This window comes from Gallus gallus, chromosome 19, assembly GCF_016699485.2.
Source record: "Gallus gallus isolate bGalGal1 chromosome 19, bGalGal1.mat.broiler.GRCg7b, whole genome shotgun sequence".
Lineage (NCBI taxonomy): Eukaryota > Metazoa > Chordata > Aves > Galliformes > Phasianidae > Gallus > Gallus gallus.
This window is the reverse complement of record NC_052550.1, coordinates 10,235,445-10,250,324: the sequence shown is the minus strand read 5'-3', so window position 1 is coordinate 10,250,324 and position 14,880 is coordinate 10,235,445. Positions and strand designations below refer to the sequence as shown.

Sequence of the window (14,880 nt, the reverse complement as noted above, 5' to 3'; positions counted from 1 at the left end):
AATTCCTTCTTGACAAGTGGAATCAACTTCATGTGTTTCTGTATTACCAGTGATCATAAGTGGATGTAAGCAGCCTGTCTAGATGATTCATGTCTGTATTTTGTTTCTCACCTTTATGATTCTGAAGGTGCCAGTGACAATATTTGTCTGAGGTGCAATAAGTCATTCCCAGACAACCAGTACTCCCAACATCTGGTAAGTGTATTTGTAACTGAACAAGATAATGGTCTGTGCTTAATTTCAGTCAAATTATTTCTTTTAAAGCTGTGTATTAGATAAGAAAATGCAGTGTATCTCGACTCTTCAAATTATAACTTAATGATACCACATATTCAGCTGCAGCATCACATCACTGTTACATTTTCTCCACTACCCCTCTCAATGAGTCACCGCTATTGAAAACCACAGCATACCACACAGTTGGGTGTAATGGCAGTGTTCACCTCATTGTATTGCCTTCTTTCTAGAAGAATAACTGCAGCGCAACCCATAATCTGACTGAAGTTCTTGCTGGCCAGTCAACTTCAAAACCCGTCAGTGATTCACCACTGTCTTCTTCCTCTCTGGCTCCCTCTTCCTGCCCTGTGAGTGCAACTACATGGAAAGACATCTCTCCCAAAGGGAAAAAAAGGGAACATCCATTGACCTCCAAAACCTTGCTCAAACCTCCAAAGAACAAAAGGATGGTTGGTATTCACTTTCCCACTGAAAGCGAACTTTCCACATCATCTCAAGTTCTTAAAGACACTCAGTCTTATGACATGCTGGTGACCTGTGCCCACTGCAACACTCCTCTGCCACTTTCAGCCCTTCAGAAACATGAGGTGAGAAGTGATGCACTGACCTCAACCTCCTACATGCTTGAACCAAGAGCCATACCCACAGAGCTGCTACTTATCCCCCAACAACCTGGGGTTGTCTATTTTGGATTCCATAGCTACTTGAACATAGGTACTCCCATTCTGTAAAGTTCAAATTCCATTTGCTATTTATGCGACAAGATCCAGTGCCTATAATCTGCCTGACTTTTAAAGAAATGCTAGCCATGATTCAAGCTGTTGATTTTAAGCTAAAATCCTGGAAAGCCTTCATCACAGTTATTATTTTCTGAAGACTGATACAGTTTCTACTAAACAAATACTGTGAACATATCTCAGCTGTTTCACAGATGGAGCTCTAGATAATTTACCATTCTAGCGAAGGGGCCTAGTTGCCTCACTACTTAATATGATTGCGTGTGGAATATAATGTTAAATTCTCCAACATGATTTTGTTTGTTTGTTTTTTTAGATCAAATGCCTACATTTTATATCTTTGAAAAATGTTAAGATGAACCAAAAACCACGCAGTGGAAAAAAAGGTACTGCAGAATTTCAGAAACCTAGAATAAGATTCACCACTCAGGATTATTCTGCACTGGGTTAATAAGTACAGTTTTGCAGAGGAAGTGCATCTGTAGGAGCTAATACTCAGAATATCACTAAGCTCTTTGGATTCCAATACGTAGTGGGTTCCCATGAGGTTCTTGGAGTGACTCAACAGATAGTTTTACTAATAATGTAATAAAAAAAGGCTAGGTTTTCATGTTAGTATTAAGAGGAAGCTACTTCAAGTCAAGAGAAGAAAAAAAAATAGGTTTCTCCACAATTTTTCTTTCTTTTTTTTTTTTTTTTTTTTTTTTTGTTTCAAAAGCCAAAAACTGAGTGTTTTACAGATCCTTAGAGTTAAGTTTGGAAAGAACCTCCAGAGATCATCAGGTCCAATGCTCCTGCTCAGTAGGGATACCTACAGGAGGTTACCCAAGACCATGTTCAGACAGCTTTGAAAGATCTACGAGGGGGGAGACTCCATTACCTTTCTGTGAAAGCTACTTTCCAGAAACCTACTAAAAAAATCCATGACTGTTTGCGCTTAATCAAATAATATGTTTTTCAGGAAATTGATTAAGCAAGCATTGCTTCAGAGCCAGTATATATACAATCTCTTGCCTCACACCTGCACATACACACTGTGCCTCTCAAATTATGCTACTCTGAACAGGGCAGTACCTTCCCTACTGTAAGCAGAGATCAGCACAGAGATTTCATAGAACAGATGTTCTGTCCAAAGCCAGCCTGTCCACTCCAATACTGAGTGAAACCTTAGAGAATTGTTTCAGAAGACAGGAAGAAAAATTTTTTTCTCCACAGTAAAAACTGCATCTTCAGTAGAAATATACTGACATAGATATATAGAAAGAATTGATATAGTTATCCTGGATAATACTTCCAGCTGAGCTTGAACTGATTCATAGGTAGTGAGCCTCTTTCTTCCCTATATCCCAGGTAGGGTGTGAATCATATCACTTCTCTTTGCTAACATTCTTGTCTGTTTCAGTTTTTAAGCAGTATCATTTATTTTCAGTCCAATTAATTAAATGAATAAATGTAGTTTTTCTCAACCTGTCCTTTTCTGCTTGGTTCAGTAAATGAGGTTTTACTTCTTTGTCTAAAACTTTCCTCTTCTGCTAAATGAAACTAAGTACCAAAGTGAGAAATAGTTTGTCTAGTTTTGAATCACAGGACCCAAATCTTGAAATAAAAATAATCCATGATAGTTACATGGGTTATTTGACATGTGTTTCTTTATATTGCTTTACTGAGAAATGACATAGAGACAGGAGGGCAATAAAGCTGAAACTCTAAAAAACCTTTTAACTCTGATTTGTTTTACAGAAGACTCTTTCTAGGGTACTCATGATTAAATCTGGAAATAGAGAGACATTTTCAGACTGAAACTTCACCTCAGCTTTGGCAAAAGGCATCAAAGGTCCAGTAACTTTATCAACAAAGAATAAAAGTGACTTGCTACTGCAGATCAAGAGCAAAGAGTGACTCAGATTAATTCCTTATCAGAAGAGGCTTCTAACAGGTTTCACCAAAAAACTCTAGAAGTGATGAGGGTTCAGTGGCTGTTGTCATTTCAAATATTTCCTAGTAAGCTTGCCTCAGGAATGTGCTTCTTCCACCCTGCATCAGCGGGGAGAGAGGCTTATTTAAAAATGTTTCTTCTGGGGGAGGGGAGGAAATAAGGAATTCAGAATTGTCATGTTGAGTGTCGTCAATTCCTCTTGCCCTCACTGAGGGCTGAGACCTTCGTGTTTTTCAGAATATAGCGGAGTAAAAGTAAAACACATCAAATTCTATTTTTCCTTACCTTGGCGATCCACTCGACTTAGGGCCCAAACAGCTTAGCCTTGGGAGATTTAGGGACGTTTGGGGATGACTGTCAGTGTTCACATTTTGACATGAAAAGTCCAAATGGAAACTGCTAAAAGCTGGTAAACTCTGACCAGTGTTTAGTGAATTGCATTTAGAAGCTTGCAAGAATTCTCCAGCCACATCCACCATGGAATTTTAAAGCATGGTATAAGCCTCTTACTGAGGCTTACTTAAAGTTTTTAAAAGTTATTCTGAACTTCTGGTAACAAGGCCTAACACTGAGCGCGGTGTGACGAAGGCATTTTGTCTGGAAGCAGAGGGAAGGATTGAAACACGTCTGTTAAAGGTGTACCATGCTATGCATGAATTTAGCCTCTTATTTTGCACTTGTTAGACTTTTACATAGTTTATTATTCTTAACATTTTTGGATATCTATCACAGCAATGGACTCATCTCCACACAAACATACAATCTCCTTCTCTGTTGTTTATTCTGGGGATTTATCAGGCCTCTCAGGAACTCCTTTACTGCTTTTTAAATCTGTTTGAGGAGGGCTGGTAAATGTAGCAGAGTCTGATGAGAGTCTGTGAACAAAACAAGTTTGGAGAGGAGCTGGGCAGGCAGCTCATGATCCACAACCTGAATCTTCACGTGGAGAAAAGAAAACATTTTCATTCCCTTTGAAAAGTATTTTCAAAAACTTTGCTGTCTACAAAAACAAACAAACAAAAACAAAACCCACCACCACCACCACCACCAACAACAAAAACAACCTGGGAGGGCAGCAAGCAGGCAGGGCGACCTGCTCGCATGTTTGCGTGTCTTCAGTAGTCAGCTGAGCTGCACAGCACGGTGCTGCGGGTTGTCCTGCACAGGGCAGCCACAGGTCACACCTTTGCAGACAGTAACCAAAGTGCCAGTGCTTGCAAAGTACCACAAAACTGGCGTTAGAGCAAAAAGAAAACTCTATCCTTGCAACTCATTGTTACTGTTACTATTTTGGAAGGGCGGTGTGTGGGAAGGCCCGGTTTACTCATCAGGCGGCAGCTCCCGCCAAGGAGCAGCAGCAGGATTGGTGCTGCAGTGCCGCCCTGCGGCTCGCGCTGGTATCGGCGCGCGCCCACCGCCTCGTGACGGCAGGAGACGTTGGCCCTGGGGAGAAAACGGCCGGAGCTGCCGCGCAGCGCCTCCTGCGTCCAGCCTCAAACAGCACTTCCTCACTTACTCAGGTTATATAGCTTTTAGCACTCCTATCATTTACGCCTAAAGTCTTACCGTGACCTGCTGGGGGGAGAAGGTCCTTGTGTGCAAATCTGAGTGCCAGCAGCTAGCAGTTTGTCTCAGCAAAAAGAGATCCACTTGTGAACCACCAGAACGGACGAGCCAAATGAAAGTACATCTTGTGGATGTGGATAGCGTGACTCAAAGGTAAGGATGGGAAACAGCTTCCCTTTTCCTCTTGGTTTCAAAACTGCCTGGATTTGTAATCCAGTCTGTCGAGGTAGAAATAGCTGTGGTCACTAGATGGCAGCAAAGGACCAACGAGCTCTTTGCTATCCAACAGGTGAAGTCCGTTGGAGCTCGGCCTGCGTTTGCCCTTGGGAGGAAGGGCTCAAACATATCTCAGCGAGACCCTGAAAACAGGCAGTTCACTTAGCTTATCAATCAGGTGTTTGGCTTTTTCTTATTTTCAGTTTCTTTAAAAACTGATAGGTTGTATTTGCAATCAGAAAATGATTGCCAGTCTAAAAGTACAATTCTGAGAAAGAAAATGGAGCTTAGCTTCACCAGGACAGGAAAATACGGCATCGTGTTCCTGAATTACTGCTGCGTGTTTCAAATACATCGAGGTTTAGGGGATTCAGCTGGAAGCTTAAGGAACATTTTTGTGCCTTGGAATTATCAGGAGGAAATTCTTTTCTGTATGAACTGACCTCTCAAAATGCATTTTAGAAAAGAATCTTTCATCACACTGAAAGCTTTAATACCAATCCATGAGATACCAGGGTAAAGCACAGTTGGTATCTGTCTGTTACCCAGATGCTGTATGCTGGTGGCCTCCCCTCCACTACACTGTATACATCTTGATTTTACACGAAGGCTGATCTCATTTGAAGACAGGAGTTTTGTGTGTCTGAAAAAGCAGAGCCAGCTAGTGTATGCTACTCCCACATGCTACTGTGATTTGAAAAAAAAGTGTCATAGGAAGCACAGGGACTAAATGAAGAAATTAACTTGACAATATATACAGCAGAGAGCTGATGGGGATAAATCTGATTACCTGTTTTTGGATTTGCCCACTGCTGCTTCTCAGTGGTTCTGTTGCAAGGGCTTATGTGGGATCTCAGCACTTATTACCGTCTCCTGTGAGATGTGGGTTTTCAACAGTGCACGAGTAAAAGTGATCTGTTAAAAGCCAACACAAGGCCCCCAGACTACTACACAGTATGTTTAGAGAAAAAACCAACAGCATGTTTTTACAAACCATACCCTACTATGTAACTTTCATAGTTGCTCATGATTGTCAGCTTTTCACTGACAGTACTGCATCCGAGTCTGAGACCCCAACACGAGAGGGCTGTGGATGTATTAGTGCAGGGCCAGAGGAGGGCCACAGAAAGGATCAGAACAGCCTTCCAGTACCTAAGGGGGCCTAACAGGAAAGAAGGGGATCAACTCTTTATCAGGGAGTGTGGTGATAGCACAAGTGGTGGTGTTTTTAAACTGAAAGAGGGTAGATTCAGGTGAGATATTAGGAAGAAATTCTTTGTGAGGGTGGAGAGGCCCTGGAACCTACTGCCCAAAGAATCTGTGAATATCCTTGGATGTTTCAAGGCCAGGCTGGGTGAGGTCTGGGGCTGCCCAGCCTGGTGGGAGGTGAAAAAGTTGTTGTAGAAGTACAAGTAAATAGTAGGGGAGCTTGAGCCTTAAACATAAACAAATTTGGTGATTGCCAGTAACTTCAGAGCTATGTATTTCCTTGATTTCAAAAAGGCATATTTCTCAAAGTCTGCAGATGTAGGTGCTGTCTTTGCCTGGTTACTTAGAGGAGCAGTGCAGCTTCTTCGATCAGTTCTCATTATCATCTGTCAAGAACAATCTTGTTCCATGGAAGACAGCAGAATATGTTAAAAGGGTAGCAACATTATACATAGGTATACATCCTTGTGTGCCATGCCATTTCATTCTTGAGGATGTGCTGGCAGATTCCTTCCTGTATTTAACATAAACTAGTTAATGCAGTCCCCTTACAAGGCTTAGATAGGGAACAGGTGGATAAACATGTCAGTCAGTCAGGCCAGCAGCTTGATTTTAAAATAAAAATTCAGTAATATTTTTTCTGTCTTTGTGAAAAGATGACATTTCATTTCTATACCATGAAGTGGTGACTGAGGATTGTGAAGGCTTTGCAGACCCACTTAGATAGTTATTGCAAAGATGTTCAAAGTGACTGCTGAGAAGTTGCAATTGATGGGTATGAGAGAGGCACAGGCTGGAAGAAGTTTTCAGGGGTATCCAGTGGATGCCTCACAGACCACTTGGTGAATTGGCTGCTCTATCAGCAGGAAACCTCTGAAACCATTGTTCCCAAGCACTTGCTGACGCTGATATCTTCATCCTCTTGGTAAAGGAGAGACTCCATGGGGCTGAATGGTCACCCTGATACCCTGGCCTTCAAACCTCAAAGAGATTGTCATTGTGCAGCTCTGAGCTTTGGTATTTGTGGTACAGTGACACTGAAAGACAGATTTTGACTCTTTTGAAAACTGTGCAGTTATTATTCAGTTATTTGTGTGTGTGTGTGTGTGTGTTTGAGTGTAAATATTTATACTGAAGAAAGATCATAATCTGTGTTGGGCACACAGGTCATTCAGAGATAGGAGAAACGACTTTTCTTGAGGCCACTGCTGCAAGCAAGTCGTTAGTTAAAAGGCCAATTGCATTAATGGCCTGTGTGTTTTTCAGGAGAGACATATCAGCTTTACCATTCCACTTGACCATGAACTGTTGAGACTTTGGATATTGTGCAAGTTAGTTTTGCAGTCTGTTCCCCCCCTCCTCCAAGTCAATACCAGCAGGATGCTTCCAAATGCTTTATGATAGTACAGTTCTGTAAATTTGCTTTTTCACTGCCAATAGTAATTTCTGGGTTTTATCTTCTAGTTCCTGTCCCAAATGTTTTTCTCTTTATGTCATCATAATAATTAATTTATAAGCTCAGAAATGGCAGATCATGTTGATTATGGAGAGATTACCTCTGCGAACAAGCTCCCTGAAAAAGCTTCCAAGGCTGTGTAAGGAACCTTACATTTGATAATTAATTATGTGAATCTACCTTTAACATATCTTTAGGTAATCAGAACAAAAGAGGGTTGTTGTCTTTGTTAATTATCATGAAAATTTTTATTGTGAATATTGTAATTATGCATATTAACTGTGTCTACTGTCACTCATGGCCTGATTAACTTCAGGTAGTATTATTTTCCTTCCATTGTCACTATAACAAAGGGCTAATGAAAATAAAAAGTCTGAAGTTAGAAGCACTGCTATTTCATTTCAGGGTAGATTATTCTTCATGTAATCTTAAGTTGTTTGGCTGTTTTAGGAAGCAGATGAGTGTGACACAAGTAAAAATGGGCTCAAATTCAGCTTTCTGGTATGTAAAATGTGCAAGTATCTTGCCCCTCTGCAAAATCAAATGATCCACCAGACCACAGGTTACTGGGTTTCACAAAGACTTATAGCTATGCTGAGGAAAATTATCTGCAGATCCAAACTTTGAGAGCTCACAGTTGTTTCTTTCCTATAATGACCAGAGATGAAACACCTTAAATCAATCGAGTTCCTTGCAATCTGCAAGCCAATGCAAAGAAATGAATTATACATCAGTGCTTGTTACTCAAGAACATCAGTTTTCCCCAGCAGTGGAATGAGAGAACAGTCAGGACTTAAGCCTAAATATATGTGCACCTAAAATTTTGATTGAAGTATTGCACTTTTCATTAACTACTGATTTAGGTGCACTTACTTAGAAACTACCTAATGTAAAACATTTGACAGGAACTAGCTTTTCACACCTTTTGATGATGAGTCTGGCAGAGGATTTCATTTGAGGGTATTTGCCTGTTGGTGATGCAGAAGGAATCCAAGACTGAATCTTCCCTGAGCTGTGAGGTTGTCTGCAGTAGAACTCGAGTTCACCCAGAGGATACAGTAGCTTCAAATTGTGTCTTTATATACTCTTTTAGTAGCAAGGGACTCGAAATAATTTACTGACATGCGATAATTAAATATAGATCTGCTCCTAAGCTACAAGTCACTTGACACAGTTTAGCTTGGCCATTTTGAACAACTGTAGTTAGGCAATAGGTTTCGGTTTGTGTTTCTTCTTAGACTGTTGTGTGGTATCACTGATGGTGTATCAGTGAGTGATACACTGCCTTACAGAAAATAAGCCAGGAAAAAAAAAAAGTGCCAATTGAAGTGCTATTCTTGGTTTTCTGTTTCATTAAGAAGCTACGACATCTTTCTTTTTTTCCCCTTTGTTTCTGAACCCAAACCAGCTCCATTTCTGTTCTCTGCCACTTTCTACAATCTGGATCCAAACAGTTGTCATGTCTGAATTCTGAATTTGAAGCTCAGAGTATGGTAAGATGGCTTGAATCCCCATAAGATTGCTTTGAAGTACAGTTTTTAAGTTTGCCCCAGTACTCCAGATGTTAAAAACAAGAGAGAAAGAGAGAGGTAAAGAGGAATAAAGAGGGAAGAGGAATAAAGAGGGAAACACATGACATCATATTGGTCATTGATTTCAGAATCTGACTTAACTTACCTCAATCTCTGCTGGACAACCTGCTTTGTAGATATTTGCAAGTACAGCTACCATCCTGCTCTGTACACGCCATTTCAATGTCATCCAATTAGAAACTACAGCTGTGATGCCACTTCAGCTTTGTAGTTTGCCCTTTTAATTTTTATCTGTTGCTATGGTAGCAACAAATGACTGCAATCACTGATGTTTATATTGCAATTCAAGTTGCATCAATACGGACCTTGGAAACTACACAATACAAATTTGACTTGACAGTATACTGCTTTTGTTGTCATATGTAATGAATTGTTCACGATAATCAGGATTCATCACAATCTTTTGTACCTGAAGCATTTGGAAAATTCTTCTAACTAAAGGGTTATCAAATGATCACTTGTTTTTTGATACACACTTAGCCAGTGCTCTTCACACAGATGGACAATATTTTCTTTGCACTGTTTCATGAGTATATCCTTGAAAACAATTGTTTTAGTGGCCTTTTTAGTATTGAAATACTTATTAGTCTTATATTTACCTTATACTAAGCATATTTAAAAAGAGAGTTCAGTACTTTCTCCCATGCTTTGACTGTCTTGTCTATTAGATTATAAGGGCTTTTTGAGCAAGGACTGCCTTTACTGCATGCAGAGGCTTACATAATGGGAAATCTATGAGCTGCAACACTAATAAACTATAATGTGGATTTCTGGGTTTGAGTGGCACCTGTTGAGCTTTGAAGAAGTTGAGAACAGCAGAGAAAAGAGAAAGTGAGTGCAGGAATCTGCCCAGTGCTGTTCAGAGCAATGGGCAGCTTGAGCAGCAGAGCCAATTGCTCCATTTGTCTACACTCAGCATTGACATAGTGCTGCCTCCAAGTTCTCTTTGGGGATCTCAACACCACCAGTTTAGCCAAGACTATATAGATATAGTATGGAAAATATGCTCCTGAAGTCGTGGATCTTTCTGCCATTGATTTCAACTGGGAGAGGGCTGCTCATTCTCACTTCACCAGCTGCTAGGTAGGGGGCAGAAGGTGGGTGGCCATACATGGGGCTCACTTCTCTCCTAATCTTTGTAGGCAGACCTGTGGCTGCCTGCTCTCTCTGAGTGTCTGATGCCCAGATAATGGGGTCACCTGGTTAATGTCTGCTCTAAGAACTGTGAAGGGGAGCTACACTGAAGTTCATCTGTTGGGTGGTGCCTCTTTTCTTACAGAAAGTTGAATCTAGTCTATCAAAACAGGAGGCCAGTAAGACAATTTGCTGTTTAACTGACCCAATGCACATTGAAGAAAAAAAATATTTCCTAGTGACTAAATCTCATTAAAAAAGTAATTTTCCAATCAATTACAATGCAATTTAGCTGCTAAATGTATAATTATTAAAAAAAAAAAAAAAAAAAAAAAAAAGCTGTTCAGTTCTCTGTTCCAATATTTATGAGCCGTGCTTTAAAATCTCATTTTAGGACTAGCTGTTTGGAGGAATATTACTGGTCTATTGATGCATTTATAATAATGTTAAGATTTTCATTTCAATATATTGTGTTCGTTGAAGGAAGTAGTTTGCATGAAAGCTTTTGAAATAGAGATTCATTGATTTCTAACAAAGATTGGATCTTTATTGTTATTTTCATGCACTATAAAAATTGCATTATCTTACATAGGTTTTGTTAAAGGAACATTATTTCTATATGTTTTTCATCCTGTGCAAGAATTATACTCCTGGAAGCATACCCTGGAAATAGAGCAAGGCTCATCTTGTAAAGAAAACTTGGCTTCCAAAGAGACTGAAGCAGCTTAGTCAGAGGTGATTTATAGGAGCTGGGAAACTGGCGCCTGGTGGTGCTTCCCTGTCTTGGTAAGCACTGCAGTGAAGGATGCTCTATGGCTCAATTCTGGGAAAGGAAGGCATTAAAGCAGCAGTGCTGCCATGTCTTGTAATTCTTACTGAAAATCTTGCAATACTCACTGTTTCTTCTTAGAGCCCATTGCTATGTGAGACTTCCATAATTCCTTTTCTTAATACTGTTTCAAATCGTTGTAGTTTAAAGGAAATCTCAAAAACAATTTTTTTCAGTCTTCAACAATGGATGAAAATTAAAGAGTGCAAACCTATTCCTTCTTCACAGCTTGCGCTTTTTAATCCCTTTTGGGGATAGATCCTGTGTGAAAGCGAACCCCTCGGCACTGTGCTGCAGTGCAGATGGGTTGCATCAGCACGGCTGCCAGGGATGGCAGCACTCCACTGCCAGACGCTGATGGGCCTCAGTCTCACAAGTAAGGGCCCACCCTGGTGGATTTACAGCGTTTGCTCTATCTCCAGTTGAAATAAATCTACATAATTATTGAAATGATATGTTTGTGTCTTCGAACATGCCAGTTACTTCTTTGTAAAAAGTTCCCAGTCCTCAGACATTCTCAGCTTTTACAATTTTGGAGACCATCCCTGACCTTTTTCAGAAAGCCTCTGAGACTGCAGCCATCAGTGCACATCTGACCCGTTACTCCACATTTTCCCATTTGTCATCACACAGTGTGTTAGGACTGAATAAAAGTGTTCTTCGTTGGCTGTCATGGGGGTGGTATGTCCCCCTGTCCACGCCTGTTGGAGGAAGCTGTGCGGAGCGTTGCGTTCAGCTGCAATTAACCTCTCTGCTCAAAGAAAGCAGCCAGGGCCACATGTGGCAAAGGCAGCCCTTCCAAGCAGCGGCCCACCAGCACCTTGTCTGTGCATGCTGCTGCAGCAGGGGTGGGCTGGGGCAGCATGGCCCGGTGGCACTTGTGGGAGCTGCGGAGGAAAGCACCTGGTGGGCTTTGATACTGCTTGCATAGCTCAGAACAGGAGATAGGAGATGTCTTGTGACATCCTCTGAACAGAAGGAACAAAGTCAAAAGGTGAAGAAGTGGGGAGGACTCCTAGTTAGGAGGTCATTAAACAAGCATTTCTCCAAGATGCCACAGGTATTTTAATGGTGATGGCAACTGGATGTATACTTTTTGTTACCTCTTCTCTCCCATTTTTTTTTTTATTCTGAGTTGTTACATAAAACTCCTACACAGGTCAAGAGCCACTTCACTACAGTTTTGGCTGTAGTGATCACTTTGCTCATGTTCACACGCCCCTGTGCATGTCTGATCAGTGTTTAAAGTTACAGTGCAGAAATAATAGCAGATGAGGTGGTTATCAGTCTGCTGTTGATGCAATGAATTTCTCAAAAGCCTATAGTAGATTTAGAATGAAATTGGCAGTTTGCAGCTCAGGAAGTTTGCAAATTTCACAATTAAGATGTAGAAAAATGCAGTTTTTCTACATGACAGTGTTTTTTGTTTGTGTGGTTATTGTTTATTTCCAGTATGTCTAGGTCTGGAATGTTCTGCTTATAAGCACAATAGTATGGCACATACAATTATTTCTTGATCTAGCTGAAATGATTAATGATTCAGCTTTAACAGGTTTGCTTTATTGCTGTACATAAATGGTATTGAAGGAATTAAAATGGCTTGATTGCTCTGCAGGCCAGGTGAGACTTGGCCCACTTGCATGTGGTGCAGTGCCATCCTGGGGGAAAATGCTATGTGCTGCAGCTGAGGTCCTTAAGAAACCGGAGGGCTGATGCAGTGCTTTTAGCACTGGGGGATACATGCACCCATCTTTCAAAGCAGAGCTCTATCAGCAAGTCTCTGAGTGAAACTCATTTGCTGAGGTTTAAATATTGACTGGAGAGACAGAATGCCTTTGGTCACAATCCCATCAAAGGTTTTACATTTCAGTATGAGTCATCTGGCACGTGTGAGTGGGAGAGTCCAGTGCTTAGCACAGAGACTGGGCATTTGCAAGATCAAAGATGTAGTGATGGGAGTGTTTGCCTTTCAAGCTGAAAAGGACAACTGTATGTGCTGATTTAGTTCAATAGCACTGTGCCTGTTTTTAAGTGAGAGAAGGACTCTGGTTTTCAGCTCAACTCTGGCTTAAATTAACTCCTGCTCCGTCATGAAACCTCTGCCTGCAAGCGGTGTGTCCACAGCTAACCCCAGATAGGCAGCAGTTGCTGCCCTCCAGAGTGTGGGTGGGATGAGTGTCACACTTGGTGCCTGTTGGTTGTTTCTGCATCCCCCCCGGCTGGACCTGTGCAAGGTGCAGCCTGCAGGGTCCATGCCATGCTCCCTGGATGCCTTGAAGGTACTTTCTGGTTTTATTCCCCACTGTTCCTGAGGGAGTGGCAACAAATTTAGTTGATGAAATGATTCCATCAAATGGATTTTAGCTGTGAAGTGAGACTTCTATTTCTGCTCCAGAAACAGCCTATCTATTTAAATTATAGAACTAGGGATGGAAATGGTTTGTTCCCTACTACCAACTGCCTACTTAAATAAAAGAAGGTTGATGAATAATTCAAATAAATATTTTTCAATAATTGATAAACTTTGTAATAAAGATTGAAGCATAACCCATTAAAACCTTAAAGTGCCTTTATGTTCCATAGTGGCTGATTCTGCTGGGGAAACGGCTGCTTCTATCTTTCTCTCTTTTTCCAGCTGACCTAGCAGGAAGCAGAGACTAGAGATGTGGCACCTGGCTCTGTTAGAAGTGAAGGTGTGACTCACGGAGGCTTGGGAATTCACACTATCTTTGCAGAACTGCTGTGAGGGCTGGGCACTGAGGGCCTCTGCACTGGCCATGTTTGGAACCCATTTCCCTTTGAAGGACTGCAAAAATAATCCCATAGGCAGGATATATCTCTGGATATTTGAATGAAGGAGTATAGAAGGCAGAGATGTTCTTGGTTCTGAGGAGGAGGTCTCACAGAAGTCCTGGCATGCATGGTGAGGCTGGCCCTGGTATCTTAGCATCAGCTGCACAGCTCTGTAGTGAATGAGTAGTTTGTGTTACAGGCCCAATCACTGCATTGCAGCTAATCTCTGTGTTAGCTCTAGGAAAAATTGAGGCATACCCAGCTAGAAATGTGAGGACAATATACCTATTTTAAAACATGTTAGTTCTCCTGCAGATGTTTCCATTCAAAATGAAGGTAGCTTTTAATTGCTCTGGAGAATGACAGTTTTGAATGAGAACCTTCAAACAATGGTCTTGTGCTCTTGTCATTTTCAGGTTTTTTGTTTGTGTCTGGCTTCCTGGCTGGCCCTATGTACAGGCAGTCCTGTAGGGTCTCCTAGGGAGACTTTGTCAAGAGGCATGGCAGCAGGAAGCTGCCTTGCTAGATTCAAGCTGCATTTTCACCCATGAGAATAGCCCTACAGTCTAATTGGCATGCTGTTCCCTCTTCAAGTTGGAGGACTCAGGGCTGCTCCAGCTGTCTGTATCACACCAGGTGAAACTGACTCCAGTTAGCTCTGGTGAGAGAGAATCCCAAGCAACGCAACTCAGGAGAAATAGGCCACCCCTCCCAGGGAGTAGGCACAGATGTTCTTTTTTTGTTGTTGTTGTTGTTTTGTTTTATTTTTTGTTTTGTTTTTTGTTTTTTTTTTATGTCTAAGCAAACCAAGGGGCTGCACAACAGCTCTGGAGCTAATGAGAGACCCTGGGAGCAGAGCTGCTGGCAGAATTCAGCTTGACTCTGCAGTTGCCAAAAAAAAATCTATCTCGATTGAGACTAGGGGCAAATCAGGTTCTCTGGGGCAGTTTGTACAGGACACCTCAAAAGCTCTGAGAATATGGAAGGCAACTTTTTTTTAAGGATTAGTACACTTAATTTAGACACTGTAAGGCTTGCCTCTGGTGGGACAGATGTGTTTAACTGACAACAGAACCATCTCTGGAGCCATGAGATTTTATTACAAAGCAGTAAGTTAACACAAAATAGGAAATTAGTAGTTGATATGAACCATATTTATGAAAAAAATATTCTGT

The 14,880-nt window shown here is 41.2% G+C and overlaps 1 protein-coding gene across 15 annotated transcripts in view; it reads left to right on the top strand.

Annotated features, from left to right (window-relative positions):
* XAF1 (XIAP associated factor 1) overlaps positions 1–14,880 on the top strand; it is a 205,585-nt gene that overhangs the window by 9,712 nt on the left and 180,993 nt on the right. For 4 of the 15 annotated variants that reach the window (XM_046902762.1, XM_040650172.2, XM_046902761.1 and 1 more), the window contains exons 6-9: positions 128–195; positions 468–824; positions 1,291–1,360; positions 2,715–2,867. In XM_046902762.1, coding sequence (XP_046758718.1) covers positions 128–195; positions 468–824; positions 1,291–1,360; positions 2,715–2,728 — 509 coding nt within the window. In that variant the 3' untranslated portion in view covers positions 2,729–2,867. Of the gene's footprint in view, positions 1–127; positions 196–467; positions 1,361–2,714; positions 4,630–14,880 lie in introns of those variants that run through there. The other 11 variants (XM_046902759.1, XM_046902758.1, XM_040650171.2 and 8 more) reach the window with 7 other exon arrangements.